This window comes from Leptodactylus fuscus, chromosome 9 (assembly GCF_031893055.1).
Source record: "Leptodactylus fuscus isolate aLepFus1 chromosome 9, aLepFus1.hap2, whole genome shotgun sequence".
Classification (NCBI taxonomy): domain Eukaryota; kingdom Metazoa; phylum Chordata; class Amphibia; order Anura; family Leptodactylidae; genus Leptodactylus; species Leptodactylus fuscus.
Genome location: NC_134273.1, coordinates 63,383,863 through 63,399,671, shown reverse-complemented (window position 1 = coordinate 63,399,671; position 15,809 = coordinate 63,383,863). Strand labels below are relative to the sequence as shown.

The window sequence follows — 15,809 nt, the reverse complement described above, 5'->3', positions numbered from 1 at the left end:
AACCACGAGTCCCCGCCGACTCGCTGTGCTCTACCTAACATTTAAATAAAGATTTGAATATGCAACAAAAAAAATAACCTCAAAGTTCCGCGCAGTTCATTCTGATTGGTTACTCCATGACTACACGACACGAGATCACTGATTGGGCACCAAGTACGAGTGTTCTGATTTGTCCGCCTATTCGAGCAAGCCGATTGGTTCTCTCGACCGGTCTGTTCGGCCGCCTTTCTTCCTCCTTCTCACAACGTGACGTCACTTCCTGCCGTCCGGTGAGGCAACCGCCATATTTTCTCCGGCTAGAAATGGCGAACAACAACGCGGCGGCCCTGGGGGGGACCCCGCAACCCACACAGACAGGTGGTGGTGGGAACAAACCTGCGCCTTCTGGGAAGCCTGGGAATGTGTTGCCGCTATGGGGCAATGAAAAGACTATGAATCTGAACCCTATGATTCTGACCAACATCTTGTCCTCTCCATATTTCAAGGTGCAGCTGTATGAGCTGAAGACCTACCATGAGGTGGTGGATGAAATCTACTTTAAGGTTGGTAGAAGGGGTACGGGGATGTGTGTGGGCCGGGTAGAGCGGGGCATGGATTGTGTGTGATGGCGGCATCACGGGGGGTCACGAGGTCTGTTGTCTGGCTGCCGCAACCATGATGGACGCTCCTGGATGTAGTGAGTGCTGGAGCCTACCCTGTAGCTGTAGGGGGTTCCGCATGTATTACTTGATGACCTATTATTAGGATGGGCCATCACTTAGAGATTGGGCAGGATCTCTGGACGACCAACTGTTTAAGAAGCTGCAATATTTGGCCCCTTGACCTGCCCAGTGGTGTACATACTATCACAGCTGACCCCAGGCTTGAATGGGACTGAGCTGCAGGTAGGCTATGTGAATGATCATGTCGCATGATATTCAATTGATGACCCATCCTAAGGATAGATCATCAATGAAAAAGTTCTGAAAAACTTCTTTGAATGAAAGTGATCTGTAGATTTTAACCAGCTCTCCCATTACAAGTTATTTGGGGACGTTCTAATCGGTGGGAAGGGTCCTCCAGTGGTTCCTTGTCTCATGGATAGAAGGTAGTGTCTAGGAAAACTACTTTAATGTCTAAGTATCGTCTGAGCTTTCTCAGCAGGCGTGCCCTGCAGTGTCTTTGGCGCTACCTCCATTCTAGGCCTGATTGTCTCTGATGGCTTTTGTGTCAGCAAGGCTAGATGGAAGGTATTGCCACTGGGATTGCAGGTCACTTGAGTGTGGACAGTCACTGGGGTTGTAATGCTTTCTCTAAGGTTTGCTTATGATGGGATATATTCAGAGACCTCTACCCAGTCCCTATACAACCACTGATTGTTTATGTTAAAGGGTTAATGTAGTGATCAAGCTCTGCAAGTAAGCAGACAGCTCTTTGTTTTGTGGCTAAACTAGATCACTGTAGTTTTGCTTCTATTCGTATGGTAGGTGATCTCCAGAACCTGGTCTGACCACTACACAGAGAACAGATCTGCCTGCTCTATTCTCTTTGTAGCATATGCTGACAACAGCTGCTCAGGTCGGGATCCGACACCCCCACCGATCTGGTATTAATGATATAGCCTTAATAATTTTGACCTGGAGAACCCCCTTTTAGGACCATCCTATTGCCACCAGAAATAGTCAGGTTGCTGTCGGCTGTTGCTTACAGTTCATTGCACTACACGATATTCAGGAAAAACATTGAATTGGTTTCACATCAGTAAGTTGGCAGTGAATAGCATACGTTTTCTGGTTGCACAGGTTTTTTTCTCTTGATGTTACACATGCGAAGTTGTGGCCGTAGCCTTTAAGGCAGTCTTTCAGCAGTAAATTACTTATAAACTTAACCACAATACCCTGTACAGTTTCCAAATAAACCTCCATGGTTCAGCTTTGGTCCTGCATTTTGTATCTAAATCAGTTTATATGTAAATGCAGGGAATAGTGCTTTCCATGGTGGGGCCTTAGTCCCAGCTTTTTCCCCTTTATACTTATTTATATGTTATTGCCTCTCCAAAGCCGTATAACAGGTACACATGGAAACTGTAGAATGGGATTCTACCAAACTGGGCAATGTAGTAGACTCAGTGCAGTTTCTGTATCTAGTAGAAATGTCCACTGACCTTAAGCAGATACAGAGTGATATTAGAAAGTTGCTTTAGTGAAGGGTTTCCAGGCTAAAATGACCAGAACTTCAAACAACTCACGTCCTGCATGTCAGTTAAAGGGGTATTCTGCCGTCAACACACACAGCCTATCCTTAACATATGACTTTGGACTGCATCTGCCACCCATCACAAAATCAACATAATTTGGGTAATGCTCCCTTCACTTCCTTGGGCCTGATGGAATTTAGACAAATACAGCATTTAACACTTAACGTTAACCATTGGTAATATTATTAGGGAAGATTTACCTTAAAGGAATTGTCTGCTTTCTGTATGTATTTTCGAATTACTGTGCACTAGCAAGTATTAGGATAAGAAGCTGCTACATCACTTGAGGGCTGACCTTAGCTGCCATAGTGAAGCCCCTGCAAGTCCTAGTTGGTCTCCTTGCAGTAGTGACAAGTCATTCAGTCACATGACTGCTGCACCCATTAACTAAACACCCACCACCACCCTGACTTGGATTTATGGGAAGACTGATGACTCCAATGGATCCTGATAGACTCCTTTGATCTCTATGGGGTCTGTTGGGTATCTGTTATAATGCCCCTAATTTTGTTGAATGAAACATTTGTGCACACAGGACATTTTCATCCAACTGGCATCATGCCCTTTCTGCCTAAAGCATGGCATCAGTGGGGACGATGGTTCCCCTATGTAGTTTTCTTACTATGAGCCACTGATCACCTCAGTCAAGCCTCACTAGTGTTGGTATACTTTGAGTGTTGGACTGGGCAGTCTCTTTGGTGGTTTGTAATATTAGCATATTTTTACACGGATCTTTATCCGTGTCCTCTTTTATCCCAGTGATTTTGGCAGAGGCTTCACATTGCCTTCCTGCGCGTAAAGCTTGTTTTTCTGGTTCCAAGGAGCACACTGTCATCTGCTTGTCGTGGGTGGAATAAGAAGTACATCTGTGTCAGTCATTCAGCAACCAAAAAGAATACCAAGTATCAAAATAATATATCAAAATGTATCCTGCGGCAGGTCATACTTTTATGAGATTTCCTGAATAAGGTTTTTACAATTGCCGTGCATCATTGCTTAAATTTACAAATTTTTGTCTTTGGTCCACTGTTACATTGTCAGCTTTGACCTCCAGTGGGTACAGGAGTAGTTTTCCATACTGATGACTAGCCACAGAATAGGTCACTAGGTCTGACACTTAGACCCCACACCAGATGATCTGGCTTCCTCTGGGTACCTTTATTAATCCCCTTTTTCTGCAGTAAGCAAGAAAAACTAGATCGGCACCAGGGTTTTTAAGGGGTCCATTGGGTCCTCTGATTACATTCAGATATATATCTTGTCAATGTACAAAGGTAACCTGTCTCCTCAAATTCCAGTTCTAAACCTCTACCGCTCAGACGTACTGCTATCAGCTTTATCAGCCTATTTGTGTATAATAAAAATAAATGGCACCGTTAGGAGGTGGGGAGTGAACTACTTTTAATATGTGTGCAGATTATCTCTGTTGTTGGTCTGGGTAGATCAGCCACATAGTGATGATAGACTTTGGGGCAACACGGTGGCTCAGTGGTTAGCACTGTAGCCTTGCAGCACTGGAGTCCTGGGTTCGAATCCCACCAGGAACATCATCTGCAAGGAGCTTGTATGTTCTCCCTTTGTTTGTGTGTATTTCCTCCCATTCTACAAAGACATACTGATAGGAGGAAAAAAAAAACGTACATTGTGATCTCTATATGGGGCTCACAATCTACATTAAAAAAAGAAAGAAAAATGATAGATTTTATCAGAGCAAGTAAAACATGAAAGGATTGTCTTCTGAAATACTGAAAGTGTGCATCTCTGCTGCGACTCACCACGCCGTGGGGGTCTGAGTCTCCAACTGTCCCTATACACATGTTCATGAAGCCAGCACGTTCACACCCAGCTTCCCTAAAAATGACCTGGGAGCAGAGCTGAGACGAACCGCTGATCAGCCTGGATCTAGCTCTCTAATCCTGTTGGATCAGCTGTCATTGCCAGAGGAGCCTATTCCAGGCTCTTTATTTCCCTGCTGTGGTTGCTGCTTGGTTACCGAAGCTTTACAGGCTATTCCTGACGCTTGGCCCTGCAAGTTCCTGTGTGATGAGGGCTGTGGAGTCACAGCCTGACTAGACATACTAAGACAAAAACTGCAAAGCTTCTTTAATTTACGAAAAAGTTAGGGGGCGTTCACACTAGTGTCCGATGCTAATGTCCGCGCAAAATCTTGCGTGGACATTAGCATCGGGCACTAGCTGTGTCCATTACATTTTGCATCGATTTAAATGGGACGTCGGGTGCGTTCTTTACAGTCCGTGTCTGTCCTTAAGTGTCCGTTCACAAAGATGTCCGATTTTTCAAGCGGACAGCAAAACCCCGCATGTAGGATTTTGCTGTCCACTTGAAAAATCGGACATTTAAATCAATGTAGAATGCAATGGACACAGCTAGTGTCCGATGCTAATGTCCACGCAAGAGTAGTGTGAGCGCCCCCTTAGCGAGTGAAATCCTATGAATGTACATATGTAACAAACTATGTATCTAACTAGTTATACAATTCTTCATATTATAGAAGTAAAAGTGATTATTCTTTTATTTTGAAGCATCGGTAACCTCTTTCTGACACCACAACCATTCCAATGGTGGATTCTGTTACGTATCTATGTAACGGGTTGTCCAGGCTCTTTGTTTAATTAGACCAGGGAAGGTGACAAATAAAAACCCCATACTCAGCCGTCCCCGGTACTCTGGTGCCTTCCAGTACGGTCGGGTCTTCAGCTTCATTGTGTTCCTCCCTGCTGACGCCTCCGGGTCGATGAGGGACCTGGGATGTCACAGCTGGAGAGAACTTCTACAGGAGAAGTCATCGGAGTAGCAGGACTGGACCACGCTGGGAGGACACCGGAGCATTGGGGACAGATAAATATGTATTTATTCATGTGTTTTTCACCTCCCCAACTAAACTAAAATACAAAATTTTAGCCTGGATAACCTCTTTTTAAGTTGGATCTTTATATTCTGTGATTTTTTTTTTTTTTATTTTTCTTTTTTTAATTTATTTATTTTATAGAATTTGGCAGAAACTTGTAAGCAAAAATCTTTAGATTGTGTTTTTCTGATATAGCGTTGATGTATTTGCACGTGTGATAATTTCAATTCACTGTTTTAGGTAAATCATGTTGAACCTTGGGAAAAAGGAAGCCGAAAGACTGCTGGACAAACTGGGATGTGCGGGGGGGTAAGTACAAGTACGTGCCTTCTCGTTTTTTGTGTCTTACACTGAGGCAGACACATGTACTCGCCCATTTAGTGGCCAGAACATTTTCCTGTGCAGAATGGAATTTTTTTCGGAAAGGGAAATGTAGACTTAAAGGCGCTATGACTAGTTTGCAAAATAAAAAGCGATGCTAAAGGAGTTATCCGAGACCAAAAAGTAATAAGTTATCCTTAGCACCTGGTCCCCACACTGACCAGCTGTTCTGAGGATAGTGTGCAGTGGCTGAACCTCCTTCTTACAGCTCAGACCTATCCTAAAGAGAGATCATTAATTTTTGGTCTAGGCTGAACCTTTAAGAGGGTTTTGTGGACTTCAATATTATTGATTGCCTATCACTAGATGTATTGATGTTAGATTGGTGGGAGATTGACCTATAGCATCACCCATGGATCAGGTGTGTGAAGGGTGTTATTGGGATAGAGCAAGTGCTACAACATCTTCATGGTGTACACTGTATGGACTAAAGCAAGGGTAAGGAATCTTTGGCACTCCAGATGTTGAAAAACTACAACTCCCAGCATGCATACTTGCTCTGCTGTTCTTGGAACTCCCATGGAAGTGAATGGAGCATGTTGGGAGTTGTAATTTCACAGCAGCTGGAGAGCCGAAGTTTGCTGACCCCTGGACTATAGCATTGAGACAGTTACACCTACAGAAACTTTGATGACATCTTATCTATATCCATAGACATTAGTATAGAGTTGGTTGTATTAAAGTCCTGGGAACCCTTAACAGAAATGACTACATCTTATCTAAATCTGGTAACACTTGACCCCTTTAGTCCAGCTATTGTAATATTGATGTTCAGCTGTGGTATTTAATGTAGATTAATGGAGAAATATTCCTCTCTAAAAGCTTGTATTTTCTTGACAGGTCCGTGGTGTTGGTACTGGTGGCATTGTGTCAACGGCATTCTGTCTCCTCTATAAACTGTTTACCCTGAAATTGACAAGAAAACAAGTAATGGGTCTCATCACACACACGGACTCCCCTTACATTAGAGCACTTGGGTTCATGTACATACGGTAAGTATTTTGTATATAGTGGCGTTGTACCCACAGCACTGTAGAAGGTTTAGGCTTCATGAACAGACAAAATCATATGATTTATACTGTAATGTAATGACATAGGGCACAGTAGAAGCCCTGCACAAGAGCTAACAATCTACTTAGTTTTTATTAGCAGTTTCACAAAGAGTGTATGAAGATAAACCTGCATATATGGGGACTGAACAGATAGGAGGGTCACATTAACTGCCTAGCACCGAATATCAGCATTGACTGATTTTTCTTACATTCAGAAGTGCACAGGTTGCAGCTTTTGCCGGTTCTTTACTGTCCTGATATTTACCAGTCACACAGTTAAGAATTGTAGTAAAGTCCTAGGCAACAGAATTGGGTAGTTGATTCCAAAGTAAAGTTACATAGTAGATGAGGTTGGATGAAGACATCAGTCCATCAAGTCCAACCTATAACCCTACAATCCCTACAGTGTTGATCCAGGGGAAGGCAAAAAAAAATCACAAACAAAAAAACATGAGGCTCAGGGAAGTTTCTCCAATACCTTGCTTGAGTTCTCATCCAGTCTGTTGCAGGACTAGAAGAACAGAATTATGGCCACCTATTGACTGACAACAGCCGGTCCTGTGGGGCTCCTTTGACTATAATGGCTTCTGTTGGATATCTGTTTCAGCGACATTGCTGGATGAAAAGGTCTCGTTTGCTGGACTTTTTCATCTGGGATTTCTGTCAGACTGCTATGCGGATGTGAACATAGAAATGCTGAATGGCTTTATACCAACTAATACCAACTATTCATATATATATATATATATATATATATATATATATATATTAGTCCTGCGACTTTACACACATTGCTTTTATTCTGTGTATATTATTTATGTATGTTTGTCGTTTCATGTCTCAGGTACACACAACCCCCTACTGACTTATGGGACTGGTATGAAGACTTCCTTGATGATGAAGAGGTATGTCAGCAAGGGTAATTCAATTTTCATTTGTACAGCTTTCAATTGTGCATGCTGGTCCAGAAACAGGCTATTGTTGGCTATTGGTTGTACTTGCATCAAGTGAAAAATTGATAATGTTATTAGATTATAATAACACCCCTTACATGGGTTGTTAAGGAAAATGTTTTTGATGATCTGTGGGGGTCCGATTCCCTGACACTCCCACAATCAGCTGTTTGAAGAAGCTCTGGCCTCTTCATTGCATGCCCGTACATTGTATAGTGGCTGTGATTGGTATTGCAGCTCTGTCCCATTCATTTTATTCCCCTCAGAAGAGGACGTGCGGCTGTCCCTTCAAACAGCTGAATCCATGTACAAATTCATCATTTTCTGTACAAAAGATGCCTTACTTTCTTAGGATCTAGTACCGAGTTTCAATTTATCTAGTTTCAGAAGTTTTAAGGATGTGTTCACAGTTCTATTATAGGATCTGTCAGGATCCTTCATGCACTGTTAATGCAGATGTGAACAGAGCCCAACCCTTTAATAAACACGTAGTCTAGTTAAAAATGGGTATGTTAAAATATTTCTACTCTGAAACTAAGGGTTTTATGACCTGCAATACAGGCTCAGGACACATCCAGATGGAGATGGTGCCATGCACATGCCAACATTCTGTGTCCGTGTGTTACCACCAATGAAGCTTGCTGATTTTGGAGCTTTTCTCATTTCTTAGTGGTATAGTCCAGGATTTGGAGCAACCTGTGAGATGCCCAGGGCAGAAGAAAAAAAAAAATCATACTCTCCTATGTCTACCACTCTGCTCCTGGTTCCCTTTCCATTGCGTGCCAGGGCTCCCATTGTCTGCCTTACAGCCTGATACTGTGAGGCTCAACTGACTGTTAAGACCATTCATGTGTTCCCTCAGTGTGAGCCTTGGCATGTGATGGAAAGTGCCGGGAAGTTAGCATTGACTTATCCATTCATTTTTTTTTTTTTTTTAACTTTTATACCCAGCCCACAGGTTGCTCCAAATCTTTGGACAACCCTTGAAATGACTAGCTCTGTATATTAATTTTTGTAGGTTACCACGATATGGTTTTCAAATTGATTATGTGGGTGATAAAAACATTCAGCAGTGTAATAGTCCTACTAGTTCCCTATCCGTGATGTTCCTGCTCTGTGTCACATGTTCTAATCCTGCCCTCGGAGTGCGGTGGATCAGTCATGTTACAAAGAGTTGGAACGGTAACAGGGGGGCAAGGCTAGACTGTCTTTGCACCCCCTGTGAGATCAGCATGCATGTCCGTTTTAATCTCCCATGAAACCCTCTGATCCACCTCTAAAGCCCTATAAAGGAGAGTTTTGCTGACTGTTACGTTCATCCACTAGACCGTTTAGGACGTTGCCTTATTGAATAACAGTCGGATTATTAATCTTTTATGGATTACTATAGACTGGGCCAATCTAGTGACTTGTTTGGGAGGATCTGTCCTATTTTGATCTAAAGAAATTTCCGTCCCCCAATCTGGTTTATATGGCAAATCTTATTTACTTAAGCTAACCTGCTCTTTTTTCCTCTAGATCTTTGTGCTGCACCAATTGTATGGGGCGAAATTAAACTGAACACATGCATGTGTGTGAGTGCAAGAAGTTTTACCTTAAGATTCGCCTTTAAATGTGCACAGGGTGCAAATGAAATGAAAGCAAGGGAAATCTTTGAGCTAGTTTGATACGTCAGAGTCTGCTTTATCCTATATTCCCTGGATAATGTAAAGTTGCTGCACCTCAGAATGCATGTTGAATTTCAGTTACTGTGTCTTAATGTTAGTTCCATTAATGTCCGCACACTCCATTGGCTTGTGTAAATGTGACAGGCCTTATCTTAGCTGTATATTTTAGAGCGCCCCGTCCTCTAATAATGGATTGCAGCCTGCAAGTAGTACCCACTTCTGTGTGGTCTTCACTAACTGCATCTGAGACTAGATAACTCCAGTTTGAGCGTGTAACTTTGTGACACAACTTGATTTTACCCATGTTAACGCTATTTTACAATATTTTTCTCGTTTCTCTCTTTGCTCTGCTCGTTTTGCAGGACCTGGATGTGAAAGCTGGGGGAGGCTGCGTAATGACAATAGGAGAGATGTTGCGTTCATTCCTTACTAAGCTGGAGTGGTTCTCTACACTCTTTCCAAGGATCCCCGTTCCAGTACAGAAACAAATAGACCAGCAAATCAAAAGCCGACCACGAAAGGTCAAGAAAGAAAGTGCTGAGGAAACAGAGGAAGTTCAGCGCCATGTTGAAAGAAGAAGGTCCAGGTAATATTTGTACACTAAGTTATTGCAACTAGCTTTATGAAACAAGTCTACAGACTTTAAAATGGCTGCCCTTCCGCAGCCTAATCCTTAAAATCGTTTAGCGTAGGCCTCATGTATATGATGGGGTGTCATCTTTATTTAATACTGGCCTTTAAATGGATCCTATCAATAAACGCAATTTTTTGTGACTAGCACGTAGGAATAGCCTTAAGAAAGACTATTCTTCTCCTACCTTTAGATGTCTTCACCACGGCGGCGTTCAGTAGAAATCACGGTTTTCGTCAGTATGCAGATGAGTTATCTCGCAGCACTGGGGGTGGGCCCCAGCACTCAAGCAGCACTGGGGGCATACCCAATGCTGCAAGAGAACTCTCCAGCGCCGCCTCCATCTTCATCAGTAAAGCCCTCTTCTTCCAGCGCTGGGGGTCAAACTTCTAGGCCTTGGGCAGAGCACGTGCAGGCTGGGCGGGCATTCAGGGTGTATCTTCTTCTTCATCCATGCCTCTTCTTCCTCCGATGTCCTCGGGTCCCATCCTCCTCCAGCGCTCGCGAACCGACATTGAAAAAAAAAAAAAAAAATGGCCTGGACGCATGCGCAGTAGCCGTAGTAGAAAGCCGCATGCTACTGCGCATGCGCCCAGGCTATTTTTTTTATATCATTGTCAGTTCACGAGCGCCGGAGGAGGACGGGACCCGGGGACATCGGCGGAAGAAGAGGTGTGGATGAAGAAGACACACCCTGAATGCCTGCCCAGCGTGCACGATGCGTAAGTTGATCACATTCTTTTTTTTTAGGGTATTATTTTAAAACGGGTGGGTAGTTTAATATAACATTTACGGTGCCTGAATAGCCTTTTTAAAGGCTATGCACGCATATGTGGGGCTCTATCAGCATGATTTTGCTGATAGAGCCCCTTTAAGGGAGATTAACATTCTAGTAAAATATAGAATTTTTGTTTCGGTTTTATGCCGGCATTCAACTTTCTTATATTTGTATGTTTTGTTTATATCTTTTTATATAGGTCGCCGAAAAGGTCAGCAAGTCCTCGCCGGTCTCCTAGAAGATCAAGGAGCAGAAGCCATCATAGAGAACATCACGGGACCTCAAGTTTTGATAGGGAACTCGAGAGAGAAAGAGAACGCCAGCGGATAGAACGTGAATCCAAAGACAAACGGAGATCACGAAGCAATGAACGTAGAAGAAGCAAAAGCAGAGAGAGGCACAGGACTAGGAGTCGAAGCAGAGACCGCAAAACAGACCGGAGAGACAAGGACAGGGAAAAAGAAAATGAGAGAAGCAGAAAGCGGGACTATGACAAAAAGGGCAATGGCAGGGACAAGGATACAGATCGACCCAGGGAGCGCTCAAAGGAGCGCAAGAGGAGTGAGGAGAGGAAGGATCGAGAGGAGAGGCGACACAGAGAAGACAGAGAATTGCGTAAGGAAAGACGACACAGCAGAAGTAGAAGCAAAGACCGAAAGCAAAGAAAGAGTAGGAGCCCTAGCAGAAACGCTCGTGGTAGAAGCCGAAGCAAAGACAAGTCAAACAGACAAAAAGAGAAATCAAACAAACATAGTAGAAGCAGTAGCCGTGGAAGGATGGACAGTTCTGAAAAGTCCCGAAAGAGAGAGCGGAGCTCAAGTAGGGAGAAACCGCGGAAGAAAAGTCGGAGTAAAGACAGAGGCCATAAACACGAACATGAAGGCAAAGACCACGACCGCCACAGTTCTGACAATGAAGACAAGCAAAGAGTCAAAGATGACGCTCTGTGATATTTTAACAAATGGATCACATTGAATCCTTTTTTTTTTTTTTTTTTCTTTTTTTTTTTCCCCCCTCATTTTGAAAAGTCCTACCTGGTTCTGTAGCACTCGTGTTTTTGTTTTTTTCTTTTTAGTTTTTGTTCTGTTCAAAACGAGTTGCGATACTTGTTATATGTAGGGAAGTGCCTTTTAGGAACCTCCTGTATTTTGGACAGTCCTTCTACCTTCCCTACATTTGCTCAATCTCTGCTCTCATGCAGCTGCTGTTGCGTTTTTATCAGTTCAGTGTTCCTAAAATTGTACAGACTGTACTTGGCAATTCCCTTTTATGTTTTAAATCTTTTTCTGGCACAATAAACTTGCTGGTCCAGTTTGTAAGTGGCAGTAAATTTGTCACTTTTCTCATCCTAACACTCGTGGGGTTGTGGTTTACCTCCTGACGCTGCGTGCATGGCTTAGCTGACATTTCAGTAGAATGGCTCTCTCTTTTTTGTGGGTTTTTCTTTTCTAAAATGATATGAATGCAAAAATAACATTTAATTTTGTGTCATTGTCCAATTGTAAACAGTTTTTTAAAAAAATACATTTTGATCTATTATGTGATTGCTTATTATTTGTCTGAGTTCACTTTGGATTGCACCTTAATTTTTAGTACTTTTCTTTAATTTGAATTGGGAAAAAAAAATTCTTCAGAGGCAACAATTTTTTTCCAAAAATTCCTTTTTGTAGAAAGATTGAACTTTGTTACCCTGCACTGTAGTGTTTTTTAAAGCTAAGGTCCCATCATTTAGATTAGCCATGGATTTCTAATCTCAGGATCACATCTCTTCACCACTTCCTGGTTTTCAGCTCAGTCTAGCAGCAGCCTTGTTGTAAACTCTCTCTATACACATATATACCTCTGAGTTTACATCCAGACATAAGAGGCAATTATCAGGGCCCAGCAACTGAAAGCAATGGGCAGAGACTGAGTACTTGGGCTGGGTTCACTTGGGTTTTTTTGGGCCGGATTTTCACGCGGAATTCGCGTCAGAATCCAGCTCAAAAAAACGCCTCCCATTGAAATCAATGGGAGCCGGTCATACCTTTTCTCATTCAGCCTTGGACGTTCGCCTCGCAACACCTCCCTCCCGACTAGGCCCATTCATTTGTGCCTAATCTGGAGCGGAATGCCGCGACTGGATGCTGGTACTCTGCATCAGTATCCAGTCGCAGCTAGCCGTTTTTTTTGTACCCTGCGTGAACCCGGCCTTAGTCTGACCAGAGTAGAGGTCTGTAACTTAGGCAGCTAGCTGTAACCCTGGGAATGTATATTTTGCAGTGTCTGAGAAACAGAGCAAGATGGATGAAGCAACGTTTTGGGTAAAACACTGGGAAACCCCTTTATTTCTCATCAAGATCAGATTAGGGTGATTAATGCCATATATGGGGGGGGGATCCAAACAACGGCGAGGCAGACCCCATTGACTATAATGGAGTCTGTTGGGTCATTTTTAAACTAAAACTGCAGAAGAATAATCCTCAGTGCAAGACATTTTCCTCTGCCAATTTTTACCGGAAACTAAACGTAGCCTTAGGTAGGGTTCACACTATCAACAAAAACGAACATCTATCATTACAGACACAAACGGTCTTTAAGCTTTTCACAAATGATTTAGAAAAACAATTGCTGAAGAGAAACTTTTTTTTTTTTTTTTTGGGGGGGGGTAAACTGACAGGAAAAAATGTGAAAGCAGCCCTAAAGAACTATCCAGGACTTGAGAGAAGCTGCAGAGGTCAGGTTTCTACAGTGCCATATGGGTAACTAGAAGGTTTAGGAATAATCCAAGTTGGATTATTCTGCTCACAGTGCTCGTCCATAGACGAGTATTATCAGGAGGGGAGGGGGCGTTCCTCCCCACTCCACAGTACAGCACGATAGACGCTGCTGTGGAGAAGGGCGTCCCTGGCTGACTGTCAGAAACCCCATTCTGACTGTAAAGCGCTACGGTACCAGGACCAATAGCGCTTTACCCGGGGCACAGTTCGGAAATTCAACGCACTGTCAACCTTCCAGCAGTATATAGAACTACCTGTGCCCAATCTGATGAAAGGTCCTCTTTAAAAAAAAAAAAAAACTATCCCTGGTGTTCCTGGAAGTCCTTGCCGCACCTGACTGCTTTACGGTAAATTCACATGGGTTTTTTTTCGATCAGAACCTGAGGCCGTGGCCACCTCAGGTTCCAATCCAAAGACTGGGTAGCCACGACTGAAAGCCAGTGCACTGCAACGGCATCCAGCCGTACACTCTGCTCTGGATTAGGCCCAATGAATGGAGCTAGCCAGAGGAGGCCTCAAGATTCAGCCTGAGAATGAGCATCTTGCTGCTTTTTCTCCCGGTAAAAAGAGCTGAGCGGCTCCCATTGATTTCAATAGGAGCCGTCTTTTTGGTCAGGGTTTTGAGGCGGATACGGCCTTGAAACCCTGACCAAAAATCTCTGTGAATTTACCCTTAGGCTACTCAGCAGCCCAAAGAAAGGACTTGAGATTTCACAGATTACTTATGCGGGTTCTTTCTTTGTTCTGCTGATCGACTTTGGCTGTCATGTGTATATGTGTTTTTTGTAGGTGTGTGAGGGTTTTTTGTATTTTTTACTTTCTCTCCACCTTTTCTGTCCTCTTTGTGGAAAATTATATATCCTGGACAATCCCTTTTGAGGAAAATCTAAAGAATAGACAGTAGCTTAAAGCACATATTCAGTTTCAAATAAAAGCTGATGTTCAAATAATGAAAAGTTGTACAATTTTCCAATATACTTTCTGTATCAATTCCTCATGGTTTTCTAGATCTTATTGTTGTCATTCTTTTACTTTCAGTGGCTAAAATTCAGTCCATGGTCATGTGATGTACCGTCCATGGTCATGTGCTGGATACACAGGTGCACTGTTCGTTGTCAGGCAGATGTCTGGTTACTGTGCTGTGACTGTAACAAGCTGTGCATCTGTGTGAAAAGTATGCAGAATAAATGACAGCAAGCAGAGACCTAGAATATCATCAGGTATTAATATAGAAAGTATATTGAGAAAGATATATATGACTTTATTTTACAAACTATTATATGTCTGAATCTGGACAAATCCTTTTAATTCTTTATGGCAGCCATCTTGCCAGTTCAAGCAAAGTGTTATTCTTTAGTTCAGTTTTGGGCTCCTTTCACACCGTTGTGTCCCGAACAGGAATAATGGTCTGTTTATCTGTCGGATTTTCCAGTCGTGATATAGTTTGGTTGAGCGAAGCTCGTCAGCATAGGGGCTGGCAAACCCGGTCAATACATGGACCAGTTTTCACAGCTACTTGAATCTAGCCTTCCGGGTATGCACTATGATATTTGAGACTTGTTTAAAGAATCTTATTCATGTACAATATTAGGCCTAGTTCACACAGGGCACGGTTAGGCGTATTTTGGTCCTGATATTGATGCGGGAAGCTGCGACAGAATAGGGCTAAAATGCACCTGCCACGATTGTCACAGCTTCCGATAGTCGCAGCTTCCTGCTCTGGAGTAAGCCAAATGAATGGGCCTAGTCTGGAGGGTGCTGCCGTGAGGCGGACGCCGGGGTTGAATCAGCCGTGGAATCTGCCTGAAGAAAGGGCAGCTCGCTGCTTTTTTCCGTGAGCGGCAACATGCATACAACAGACCTCTATTGTGAGGGGATGGATTCTGATGTGGATTCAGCGCCAAAATCTGCCCCGTGTGAATGAGCCCTTAGGGAGCCAGTCAAAGGTGAGCTACAAAACGGACAATTTATGAAGGGTATATGCCACTGCCATGCAAGAAATGGATGGATTATTACACAAGGCAAGCATCAGAGATGGGATTGCTAACCTGTATTGAAGGGCAGGGAGTGTTTGATCACAGGTCAGGATAGGAGAGGTAATACTGTAGGTAGTGATTAGTTTTACCATGTTATATAGATTCTACATCAATGAGGGAAGTAAGGTGATAGTTGCCACTTTTGGAAGATTCTTTAAGACTTCACAGAAAAAGCAATGCAAGCTGTAGCATGTCTGGAGTCCTGAAGATCTCTCCAGTCTTATTTCCATCAAAAGCAACTGGAAGGTTGTAAAAACATCTTCTAAGAGTATAATGCTATTCATATACAAGAGATAGCTCTTGGCTGAACTGCCATTCACCCTACATCTATGCCATGTGAAATTCAAGTTTATCAAGGCCAACACCTTAAACAACTGGGAAACAGACTAATGCAGATTTGTCAAACCCATAGAAGCTCAGATAGGTCAAGGAAGGAAGCGCTTGGTG

The 15,809-nt window shown here is 43.1% G+C and overlaps 1 protein-coding gene across 1 annotated transcript; it reads left to right on the top strand.

Moving 5' to 3' along the window:
• Positions 1–246: 246 nt before the first annotated feature.
• PRPF38B (pre-mRNA processing factor 38B) lies at positions 247–12,026 on the top strand. The gene is made up of 6 exons (XM_075287657.1): positions 247–542; positions 5,346–5,414; positions 6,327–6,478; positions 7,383–7,443; positions 9,521–9,744; positions 10,767–12,026. Exons 1-6 carry the CDS (start codon positions 303–305, stop codon positions 11,515–11,517), a joined length of 1,497 nt encoding a protein of 498 aa, XP_075143758.1. The 5' UTR covers positions 247–302; the 3' UTR covers positions 11,518–12,026.
• The last annotated feature ends 3,783 nt before the right edge of the window (positions 12,027–15,809 follow it).

Coding starts and splice junctions, on each gene's coding strand:
- PRPF38B (XM_075287657.1), top strand. CDS start 303: ATGGCGAACAACAACGCGGCGGCCCTGGGGGGGACCCCGCAACCCACA. Junction 5,415..6,326: donor AAACTGGGATGTGCGGGGGG/GTAAGTACAAGT, acceptor TTTTCTTGACAG/GTCCGTGGTGTTGGTACTGG. Junction 6,479..7,382: donor CTTGGGTTCATGTACATACG/GTAAGTATTTTG, acceptor TTCATGTCTCAG/GTACACACAACCCCCTACTG.